The sequence below is a fragment of the Carettochelys insculpta genome, chromosome 8 (genome assembly GCF_033958435.1).
Source record: "Carettochelys insculpta isolate YL-2023 chromosome 8, ASM3395843v1, whole genome shotgun sequence".
Lineage (NCBI taxonomy): Eukaryota > Metazoa > Chordata > Testudines > Carettochelyidae > Carettochelys > Carettochelys insculpta.
The window spans coordinates 23,501,799-23,514,470 of NC_134144.1; the positions used below are offsets into that span (position 1 = coordinate 23,501,799).

The 12,672-nt window shown below is 39.6% G+C and overlaps 1 protein-coding gene across 9 annotated transcripts in view; it reads left to right on the forward strand.

Moving 5' to 3' along the window:
- Positions 1–12,672, forward strand: part of CALCRL (calcitonin receptor like receptor) — a 113,354-nt gene that overhangs the window by 86,958 nt on the left and 13,724 nt on the right. For all 9 annotated transcript variants that reach the window (XM_075002016.1, XM_075002019.1, XM_075002020.1 and 6 more), the window contains 4 exons: positions 3,720–3,846; positions 5,570–5,723; positions 8,168–8,228; positions 8,343–8,409. In XM_075002016.1, the coding sequence (XP_074858117.1) occupies positions 3,720–3,846; positions 5,570–5,723; positions 8,168–8,228; positions 8,343–8,409 (409 nt within the window). The remainder of the gene's footprint in view (positions 1–3,719; positions 3,847–5,569; positions 5,724–8,167; positions 8,229–8,342; positions 8,410–12,672) is intronic.

Sequence of the window (12,672 nt, forward strand, 5' to 3'; positions counted from 1 at the left end):
TGTTTAATAGAAATTAGGCGTTTAAAATTGAGACCTTTTGATTTTATTGAATACCCACCATGTTTTTGAGTGATGAGGCAGCAAGACTATATTCAGGGGCTATATAACAATATGCAGGATCAGCAGCACTGCCTGATCTTGTATATATCCTATCAGGTAAAAATTTCAGGAATGCTTAGATCCCATTTTGAAAAGTGCTGTAGGTATAAGAGTATAAATCCCAGAGTTGTAGCTACAGTTTGCACATCCAAAAAAACAGCATTCTCTTGTTCGGCAAAATCCCTCGTCCAGCAGGGTCAGTAAGGCCGGGAGGAAGGTGCCATCCCCTGGCAGCCCCTCTTGGGCTGTGGGTCCAGAGCACTGGTTTCCCCTGGCAGCCCATGCAGTGCATTGAGAAAGGAATACCAGCTTCTCCTGGCAGCCCCAGGCAGGATACCAGGGTTGGGGCTCCAGCTTCCCCCAGCAACCTCCTGTGGGCCTTATGAACTGGGGCTGGGGCTAGGGATCCGGCTACTGTGGCAAGCTGTGGCCATAGAGCTGGTGGGCCACGGTCAGAGGGCCAGTGCAGGGTGCAATGGACACAGGTGTGAACCTCCTTTGGTGCAGCAAAATTCCTCATTCAGGGTTAGTGAGGTCCCGAAGACGCCAGATCAGGGAGGTACAACCTGTAGGTATTTTTGCACTAGGGGCAAAATATTATTTATAAGCTCTTTTCTCCTCCAGATTAAACTATGTCTCTAGTTTACTGATTTTTGTTCGTCTTCAAGATAAATCCAAAAAATTAATTAGTATAGAAATATGCCAAAAATATATTTGGTATAATATGAACATATTTTACAAAGATTAAAATAACAATCAATAAAATGTCATTCTTAATAAACAATAATATAAATAAAGGAACACATAATAAATGACAAAATTATTCTAATACATGTTATAAAATTACTTTGTGTTTAATGCGGCAAACTCATAAAATAACAAACTTTAAAAATAAAAAAATCCAGAGATCTCATTTCCCCTGTAAGAGCAGACACCAAACTGCCAAAGGGCTGGCTTGCTGCACATGGAGGCAGCAGCAGTGTGGGACTGCGAAGCCCAGCCCCCACCCCCTCCCAGAGCAGAGGGCGGAGTGCTGCAGCATGAGAGAAGGCTGGAGCTGGGGCCTTCTCTGGAGGGAAGGGGACTTTGCAAATTACTGGAGCTGTCCCTCAGATTATGTTGCACCCAGGACAAGTGCCCTGCTTACCCCCAACCTCATTACTGTGCTGATAAATCTCATAGAAAATCAATGTAACATAGGCCTCAAAGTGCCAGATTTACAAGGCTATTTAGGCATCTTCAAAAAAAAAAATTAAATTCCCACTGGAATTTTAAAAATGTTCCTGAACAAGATAGGCACTAAATTGATAGTCAAAAGCAGTCAGGCACCCAACTCACTTTCATGCTTTTAATAATCTCAAGCGATACCTGTCTGCTTCTTTAGGGAACATAAGTATCTTTAAAAATTTGGGCTTATGTCATTTAAGGACTTTTGAAAATGTTACCCTGGCTTTCTTACCCACAGACATCAGAGAAATGTATTTTCGTGGGATGCCGTAGATAAATGTGAACCAAAATGATTTTAGTGGTTAAGTTTGATGATAAACCCTTGAAAACCCTTAGATCATAATAATCAGAAGGGAGCGTGAAAAGCTGTTAGGATATGTCTACAAAGCAGAGTTGTTTCAAAATAACAGCCAAAATAAATTTCAAAATACCGGATACCTTATTTTGAAATGGGTAAACCTCATTTTATGAGGCAAAGCACCACTTTGAAATAGGTATTTTGAAAATGGGGCTGCACAGACAAGGAAGAGAGGCAATTTTGAAGTAAGCTGTAGTGCATCCATTGGCTAAGCTATTGCAAAATGCATTTTGTGTGTAACAGAGTTATTTTGAAATAAGATATTCCAGAACATCTCTTTGGCTATGGCTACACTGTAGCTGTAACGTGAAATAACTTAACGTAATTTATACCAGACAAATTGCATGAGTTATTTCAAGTTAGCTTATTTTGAAATTTCCACTACCTCTCTTACAATGAGGGGTATCAGAAATGGACGACCGCACTCGATATATTGCTGCTATTTAGAGCGCGCTGTTTAGCTGTGGGGTTGCTATTTCGGGATAAAAATGTATCCCAAAATAGCAACCACAATGTAGCCATAGCCTTTCAGAATAACTTATTTAGAAATAATGCTGCTGTGTAGACATAGCCTCCATAACAAAAACAGTGTGGAGAAGGGGTGTGGAGAACTAGAGGATTAGGCAGGAAACCTGTGGTGCCAGATGGCAGAACAAGGAGCAATGAAGGGTCTGAAGTTACAGAAGGAGAGGAGTAGGTTGTATATTAGGAAAAACTGCTTTACCAGGAGGGTGGTGAAGCACTGGAATGTGTTGCCTAGAGAGGTGGTGTAATCTCCATCCCTAGAAGTTTTTAAGACCTGGCTTGACAATGTCTAGGCTGGGATGATTATTTAGGGTTGATTCTGCTTTAAGCAGGGGGCTAGACTAGATTATTTCCTAAGGTCCTTTCCAGCCCTAGAATTCTATGATTCTATGGGAGAGTCTTTTCTTCCTTTTTAAATGTCATCAGTCTCGCTTTCCTGTTTCTTGTCCTATGTTCACTTCCTGCATCGGTGGGAGTGGGTACAGTGTTGTGTGTTTGCTGAATATTCAGCAGGAACAGCTGTTGTATGACCCTGACAGATGGCCTCATAAGTTGTATGTGTTTTGCCTTGTCTGTGCATTGAGGTCTTGACAGTAAGCAGATGCAGAATCCCAGAGTTGTTTATAACTCATTTTTGCATATAACTGTTCTACTCTGGACTCATTTATATATATATCCATAGTCAAGCCTACATTTTCTTCAGGGATTAAAACCTCAGGACAAAAGCAAACTTAAATCTAGAGAAGACCAAACATAATATACTTTATCACTTTATTGTATTTATAACTGCAGTCTGTGATTTGCACCTTTGCTGGATTTTTTTTCCCAGGCTAACCTTTGACAATCACTGGGGCCGAGGGCTAACATCCTTATGTGCTTGAATTAGCTGCTTGTTTCTCCAGTTTGAATTCATGGAAACTGCATGTGGAATGCAGTAGTAGTCAGCTTGAACAAGGCTCCATAGTCTAGTCCTTAATTTTTTAAACTTGTCTACCCTAGCAGTGGCATGCAACTACACACAACAGTAGAAGGCAGGCTGTGTAAAAGGCTGCACCAGGGAGGTGCCAGAGTCATTCTATGCTGCCTTTACCTCCTAGAATCTTTTTCTACTGTAGGAGCCTTTTCCTGAAGTAGCGAAAGGGTCTGGGGGCAAGACATTACACTGCTAAAATATCAGAGGAGTAGCCGTGTTGGTCTGTATCCACAAAAACAGCAAGAAGTCCTGTGGCACCTTATAGATTTACAGATATTTTTGAGCATAAGCGTTAATGGGCTTATTATCTTGCAATAGTTAAGTAAATGTTTTTCCAGACCCATTCTAGTTAAGAGTTCAAGTTAAGCAAGTTGTTTTCTTATCAGCCTGACACAACTATTTACATTTGATTTGCATTATACAGCAACAGAAGAATAAAATCAAGGATAAAGAAAATATCTTTCACAATATTATATTAATTATTTTAAAATGAGTTAGTAAAATACATATTAATTTGCACTTATCTCTTTTTTGTAGGAGCTTGAGTTGCCAAAGGATAACTCTACATAAAAATTTGTTTTTCTCCTTTGTTTGCAACTCCATCGTGACAATAATTTGGCTGGCAGCGGTTGTCAACAACCAACCATTAGTTGCAACTAATCCAGTAAGTGAAAGTGGATTTGGCTGCACAGTTGACTTGTGCAGAAAGAGATTTAGTTGTGGGAAAAAAAACATTAATAAATCAGATATTATTTGTTCATAATATTTTGTCTAGATACATTTTAAATAGCAGTGTGAATGTATTTGTTTTTTTCCTAATGTGACATGTCTGGTCAGTTTGGCCAGTTAAGGCTTATAAGGGCTGGGGAGTTTAAAATCACCTGGACATTTTGTAAATAGATAGCATTGAACTACATTTTTTATTTCAGTTTGGTATCATGCGTCATACTCTTACACAGTATGAATATAATTTTAGTAACCTAGTATGATATGGAAGAATGGCTTAAATGAAGTTATTTCAGGGATTAATTTGTCCTGGGGTTGGCAGTTATGAAGTCTTGAGTTTAAAACCTGCCTCTGTTATTTGCTTTCTTTGTGGCTTTCATCCCCCTCAAGCCCCCTTCTTTAAAGTTGGATAATAATATCAGTTCACTATTTCATGGTAGTGAAATACAGCTAGTAACGCTTTTGTAGCAAGGTCTAGATTATGGAGCTCTTGCTCATTTTTCAACACTTGGCTGAAAATTTCTGGTCATTTTCAATACTCAAAGATATTTTAATTTAAATATAGTCAAGTACATGCTTTGTTAGCCTTGAGTTTTCTGCTTAGCAATAACTGGTTAGTATATAGTAGATAACTTTTTTTTTCTGGGTGGTCTTATATACAATATTTCTGGGATTTACTTTAAGGCTAGCTATAAATTAAAATAGCTTTGTCATGTGCTGCTGCCTGCTTAGCTTCTCAAAGGAATGATTATTCTCAGCAATCCCAGGAATCTAGTTTAGATAGGTCCCCCTCCACCCCCAGTAGACTGGGGAGATAAGGGTTTCTATGCCCATTTAGAATTTTTGCCTGGACTGTCAAAAGACTTAAAGCGTATGCTCCAAAACTAAACACAAATAAATACATAGATACTGACTGGCTTTCCTGTCACTTGTTTGCACTGGTGCAACTCCAATGTCTTTCATGAAATGATCGAGATCCAGATTGCTTTTAGGAAGCTTGGCTGAGTAACATTATAGCAGGATAATGGTGCATGGGCCTGATTTTTGATAGCATTCAGATTGGTGGGACTTAGTATGAGTAGACCTGTGCAAAACCATGTGAGAGGAGTATTAGGCCCTATTAGGCTGTTTTTGTTCAGTTCTGGAGTATAGTATTGAGCATTGTAGAGAAGACTGGGGCACAAGTCCAGTGCTACTAAAGAAGTAAATCTCCTTTCACTGGGAAAGTGCATGCAGTGTCTCCACTGGAACTGCTACTGTCACTGAGTGCAGAATGTGGCCTAATCAAAGTATCTTCTTCCAAAAGAGGTTACATATTATCAAATAGTTGTCACAGAGATTTGAGGAATCTTTATTTGCCAGCATTGAGGAATTTACATCAGTGTTGTCAACATGCAGAGCCTCTCAGGGGAAACCATAATAATTTTAAAAATTTTCCCTATGTTCACCATGGTGCCAGAGGCCTTGATTGTCCATCTCTAAAATCAGGTCAGCTAATAAAACTATGATCTCCCCTGTGGGGCTGTCTGAATGTAACCAGGAGTACTGCATAAGAATAACCCGTATCAAAGCAAAATTTTGTAACCAAGTGGCGTGACACTGATTCTCTCTGGAGCCATTGCAGCCTAATAGTCAAGCGGTACTCTTTGTTTTTTCCACAGGTTAGCTGCAAAATATATCAATTCATTTACTTATATTTAATGGGTTGCAATTACTTCTGGATGCTCTGTGAAGGAATTTACTTGCATACGCTCATTGTGGTGGCGGTCTTTGCAGAGAAACAACACTTGATGTGGTATTATCTTCTTGGCTGGGGTATGTGATTCCATAAGTTGTTCTCTTTGGGCGGGGATAGGGGTAACCATAATTTTAATTAAGCCTATAAGACTAATGCTATTTATAAGAATATTTCAGCAATGTATATTGGAATAATTTTGTTTCTTTGAAATTATATATATTCTTAAATTTCAGCAGATTCTGCTCATTCCACTGTCTTTGCTAAAAGACACACAAGGCACTAGAGAAGTCAGGAAGTGACTCCTCCTTTGCAGGGAGAAAAGTGCCTCTTATTTTGAAGAGACAATAAGAAGTGCATTATTTCTCATCTTTGAAGATGTTTATGCAGGAATGAGGGGTCTACAGCTGTTTCACTATACCTAGGGTGGAGGGTCAAAACTAAATTGGAGAAGGCCAAGTATCTACTTTTCCAGCAGTTCTGCTTGACCTGTGTCATTCACAAAGCAAATAGAGAACTACTGTATGTAAAAAACTTACATAAAAACAATACCAAAGAACACAAATTGAACACAACAGATTAAGCCTTTCACAACAATCAGGAGTCAGGTTTCTAGTTGTATTTATACAAAGCTTTCAAGCCAAAATTTTCCAAAGTGACTAGTGATTTTGTGTTCCTCAACCAGGCCTGAGAGTGGGTTGTTGGGAGCAGCTATCTTGTGGCCTGGCTAGTCAAAAGGGCCCACCTGGTCTCTACCACCTCTACTATAGTAGGAGCTAGAGCCCTGGGTCCTTTAAATCACTGCTGGAACCCTGGGCAGTGCATTCTGGACAGTGTTAAGGATTGGCTGCGGGGCGTGGTGCAGGGCATTCCGGACACTAAGGGCTGGCTGCCCCAGGACCAACCCATTCCTCCAGAGACTCTGCGCCTTCGAGGAGTTCAGAGCTGGCTCCCAGCCTTGCCCAGGAGGCCCAGCAATTCTGTCATCTTCTGTCTTCAGCTTTTCTTTGCCCATCTTAAGATACATGAAAGAAGCCTACTTTTGAAAGCAGAGGTGCTCAGTGCTTCCTGAAAATCAGGCACTTTTATGTTGTTTTCTACAACTTTTATTTTATAATATGTGCGATAGATAAATGACATGAAATGATTCTAGAGTCATTTTAATTAACCTTGTTGAGACTGTGAGTTTTTGTGCATATCCCATTAAGCATTAATAGAGCTGGCAGTCTGGAAAATGTCATTGCTGTTGGAGCTGTACTTTTTCAAATGCTTTTTTGATTATGATTTGACCTAAGTCTGTCCTGTTCGTGTAGGCTATGTCTACACTAGCATTCCTTTTTCGAAAGAGGCATGCAAATGAAGGAAATCAAAAATGCATATGAGGTGCAGATTTACATATCTGGCACCTTATCTGCATATTCTTATTTGGAAAGAAGAAAAGCAGTGTAGACGCGGCTGTTTCAAAAGTAATCCCCATCCTCGGAAGAACCCTTCTTCCTATTTTTTTTTTTAGGAAGAAGGGGTCTTTCAAAGATGGGGTTTACTTTCAAAACAGCCTCATGTACACTGCTTTTCTTCTTTGGAAAGCAGCTCTTTCCAAAGAAGAATATGCAAATGAGGTGTCAGATGTGTAAATCTGTGCCTTATTTGCATTTTCAATGTCCTTCGTTTGCATGCCCCTTTCGAAAGAGGAATGCTAGTGTAGACATAGCCATATAGAGGTCCAGATTTCCTAGTAATACAACATGGTGAGCTATATTTCTCTATGGCAGGCAGACACTGGAACAAATCATGTTTTGGTGTCTAGTGCTATATGATTTGACAACACATAGAATCGCTGAAATGAAGAAGTGGAAAATTCCCACAGCTGATGCAAGCATTTTTTCTAGTTGTTTTCCATGTACTAAAACCCAACAAAACACACAGAACACAAGTAAAACATAAGCGGTACAATTGCATGTCTGTTTTTATTGCAGCATGTGCAAGAAGCCCATGAATCAGAGCAGGATTGTCTAGACATCTTAATAGAATTGCAGTAATATAAGGAAACGTCAAAAATGAGCATTAGTTTTCAAGTGCGATAATGAAAACAACAGATGAAAAACGTTGCTACATTAAATTAACTGGTTTGATTTTAAACTTCCAATCTGTCTTCCTATTTGAGGCTCTCACCCATCAGGACTTCAAGCATGTGCTTAATTTTAAAATGTCAATGGCTTGACTCACTTGCTTAAATGTTTTGCTGGATCAGGCATTACTTGCCGTGCTGCTACTCGGGTTTAGGTTTTTCAACACAGATGCTTGCTACCTCAGGAAAAATCTTAACTAAAGCACAAAGTACCTCAAATCAGTGATTTTTATTTGTCTGTCTAAGGCATCCAGGGCTCAAATGAGGTTTATTACAAGCTCATTCATTATGTTTAAACTTACTCATTGCTATTTTAAAAGTTCCATTTTGATAAAGTAAGAACTAATCTTTGAATTAGTCTGATCTATAAATAAGCACCTTACTTGCTATTCTCAGGATTCCCATTGGTCCCTACCTGCATACATGCTATCGCTAGAAGTTTGTATTACAATGACAAGTAAGTAAAATCTCCATTTCTGATTCTGTTTCTAAACAAGTAACATTTTCTTACAAAAAGAGAAGGTAATTAATAAACAGCCCAAATGCTTATTCTTTTTTGTTTTCTCCACAGCTGCTGGATCAGTTCTGAAACTCATCTGCTATACATTATTCATGGTCCTATCTGTGCTGCTTTATTGGTAGGTGTTTTTCATATGATCATTTGTTTCTTCTTGCAAATTTCCCAGTTGTTCCAAGGCATTTTACAGAATTCCAAAGGTCTATAACTCGCACCAGAAAAGGAGAGACGAGGATAGATTCACTTCTGGTTTAAATGCAATAAGCCCATGAATATATGTTAAAGTCCATTTCTCCATTCAACCCATAGCAGATAGAGTATGTTACAAGCCTCAGTTCAGGGCTGCTGATAGTGGATGGGAGGACGGAAGGAAGGGGGTTGTCACCATGGGGCCTAGAGATTTAAATGGGTCCAGGGCAGTAGTGGTGGCCAGAGCCCTTTGCCCTTCAAATCGCTGCCAGAGCCCATGCATTGTGGTCCAGAAGGCCCTAAGGACTGGCTGGGCAGCACTGAAGGCTGGCTGCCCCCAGCCCCAACCGTTCTTCCTAGGATCCACCCTTTCAGTTTGTCAACAAAACTCAGCACTTTCACTGGCAGTGTTCTGCCTCTCAGCCATGAGGCATAATGCTGCTGTCGACAAATTCCGTTGACAAAAATGCTGTGTGGACACTCTGGTGGGGGGCTTCTCTCAACAGACAGGGCATCCAGAACAATGGGAAGCCCTGTCTGCTGTGCTTGTGGGTGCCTATTTTGTCAAGAGAGCAGCCAGGCAGTCCAGCCACTCTGTCGACAGACCAGAGAGCTCTTCCTATAAGCTTTTGTGTGTGGCCACACTTTGACAGAAGTTTTATTGGGAAATCTCTTCAGACAGTGACTTCTGTTGACGGGTAGCAGAGAGATAGCCATGTTAGTCTATATACTATCAAAACAAAAATGCAGTCCAGTAGCACTTTAAAGACTGACAAAATAATCTATTAGGTGGTGAGCTTTCATGGGATAGACCCACTTCTTCAGACCATAGCCATACCAGAACAAACTCAATATGTAGGCACAGAGAACCAAAAATGGTTATCAAGGTTGACAAATCAGAAAAATTGTAATCAAGGTGGGCAAATCAGAAGAGCAGAGGGGCAGCTGGGGCGGGGGAGTCAAGAGTCAGATAAGACAAAGTATGTAAAAGAGTCCAGTTCTGTCGACAGATCGGTGTAGGGTACCCGTAGCCTGACTGTACAATTTGGTGTTTGTTAAATCACAAACAGTAAGAGTATTAAGCTGTGGTATAATAGCGAAGTCCACTGAAATGAATAGATGTTGTACCCTAAATACATGAGAGTTGAATTTAGCCCATAGAATTCTGGCTTTTTGGGACCACTGAATGAATCCAGGGAAAATACCAGGCTAATTAAAGAAAGAATTTCTATTTTATATATACATATACAAGCACAGCAAACTTGCTAATTAACAACTATGAAAAAGAAAAGCATGCTTAACTTAAACAGGCAGTTTTGTTTAAAAAAATTGAATACTGTTTTGATGAGCAGTTTAAAGTTGCCCATGAGGCTAAAATTGCTTCTATTTGCAGGTCATCTTTGTACAGCAGATAAAATGTATGGTGGTGTTGGGTCACTGGTTATCTCCAACCAGTTGGAGTTTATAATGTTAAAGAAGCGTGCCAGTGACTGAGCCATTCATGCTTATCATGATTGGTTTATTCACTGTTGTGTTAGCTGGCTTGGCAAGGGCCTTTGTTCAATGTTTGTTTAAATTTTGTACAGTAAAGTCTTTCATATCCAGCAGCTCCAGGACAGGAACGTTGCTGAATATTCAAATATTCTGGATAATAGAGACATACACCTAGCAGTGCATACCACTGAAGGAAAACAAGATTAGATATTAAGAAACAAACCAAAATATATGCCGAGTACTTTATTTACCAACAACTGTAGTGTTATACACTGTAAACTTATACTGTATTTGCTGTATTTATTTGTATTTACTTTCACTATGCTGTACTTATGGAAAATTAAATAAAATTTACTTATGGTTAAAACGTCAGTTATTTGAGAGTTCTGGATTGTAGAATGATGGATATGAAATAGTTTACTATAAAGTAGGGACTTTCAAACAGAAAATGAAACAAACCTTTGGCATACTTAAATGCAAAAAATAAAAGCACTCAATATTGGCCTACCTCTGTTTGCAATGGAGCCTATGAGAGTTATGCCGTTGACCTCACTAGTCTTGCATTAAGTGTCTAGCAATCCCATCCTCTAAATCCATTTACTTTCCATGTGGTTTTTGTTTTTCTATTCTTTTTTGGCTACTCATCAAAGATATTTATGTAAAGTGGAAGGAGGGTCCAGTCCATCACAGACTCTCTCATTTTAATGCTTGCTTTGAAGCCATTTTTGCTGATATTAGAACCACTCTGAATTCCTCCTTCAGAGGCACTGCTGTACAAACGAATGATGTCACAATTACTTTCATGATGGTACCATAGGACATAAATTCAGTTTCCAGAAATACTGGGCCCAGCGGTCACTGACTGGTGCAAAACAATTAAACTGGAAACAATGCAATTTGTCACTTTCTTCATGAAAATGACTGAAACTCTTTCGCTCCAACATTCCGGAAAACATTCTGTCCCGGACTAAGAGCAAACCTGACCAATTTCAGCCAGGAAGGAAAAAGACTGAAAATTTTATAAATGACTGAAAATTATCCCTTTGAATAGAAATGTCGGTCCCATTTTGACAATGGGCCAGATTCAAGAGTGAACCTGATGCAATAGCCACAAAATCAGATTATATCAAGCCCTGTACATGTACATCTACATGTACATGTACATCTGCTCTGCCTACATTTTATCTCAGCTTTCTGACAATTAAAATAAGAAAATAGGATTTCTTCCCACTACCAGCAGGGCAGAATCCTGAACCCATTATGCCTCTTTGTCTGTTGAGGAATGGTTACTGAGGAGGTCTATGGGGAACATAGATGACATGGTGCTAATGCTCCCTTGACAGTGATTAGCTAGTGAACCAATGGAGTTGAGAACCCCTTGCCTACTCGAAAACCTCTCCATAATGCACCACAATACATTCCTCTGGAACCATGGTCCAGGAGCAGTGGCTCACAAGTGGCTTTTCCTGGGAAAACCAGACTTTTACCAGAAAAAAAACATGGAGTATGGCAAATGCACTTTGTTGATTGTTAGTCAACAAAACCCGGCACATCCTCTGGCAGCCTTATACCTCTCTCTGTTCAAGTATAACACCTTTCTCGACAAAACAATGGCGTAGATGCTTCGAGGCCCTTTGTCGACAGAGAGGGCTTCTGGTTCCCTGGGCAGGCCTGTAGCAGAGCTTCCAGTCTGTTGAGAGAGGGCAGCTCAGTCTTTCAATCTGCTTTTAAGTGTAGATGTGATCTGTTGACAGAAGTTTTGCCGGGAAATCTCTTCTGACAGTGACCTCTGTTGACAGAAGCTTCTCATATAGACGTAGCCATGGAGTGTGGAGCCCAGCAGAGATTCCCTTCTTCTACATTGAGAAGCATGTCTTCTATATGTAGATGTTGTGATGGAAAATACTTGGGCTTTAGAATTTCCTCTAGTTTGGAAGACAGTTCTAAATCTAGCTAATTTTTCCTCTCCCTAACATATGCAGAGATAGAAATACCTGCTCAATTAGAATTTTGCCATTGACTTCAGTAGGGTTAGGATTACACCCAGAGTATACATATTCTTCTGTTTTATGCTAATATATTACTACTTCTTTAATCCAAAACTGTCTGATCACAGAGATGTCACTTATGTATCTACGCTGTCTGTGACAAAGCTGAGACACAATTTGTATCTGCTTTAGTTTATATATCTGAGATCTGGATTGCATGAAAACTACACCACCTTACAGAATCTGGCCTCGTTTGGCAAATTTCATATCTTCCTCCCCTGCCCACCCCACAATCAATATTAAACATATGCACAGTGTGACCAATCCAATGCCTACTGAAAGCACTGGCAAGGATCCCATTGATTTCAGTAGGTTGTCGGTCAGGCCCAAGCTGTCTAACGTTACTCCGATCAAAGTCAACAATAAAAATGCTCCTTGAATTCAGTGACATTGGTATCAACCCCAAAATGTGTTTGAGGCTTGTAAATCTCTGTGTCTACCTCTCTTATTTATATTTGTGTGTTGCTTTTATTACCTTTTTGTACAATTTTAATATTCCTGCATGAACAATTGATGACAAGTAGGTTTAAAATTTGCTTCATATTCTCAGTATCTATTTTGTGGGCACTAAGGCAGGAAAAATCCATGGATGTAGAGGTGACAAAGACTGAACTTGATTGTAAATTTTGCCCATGATGTGTACAAAATGAAAG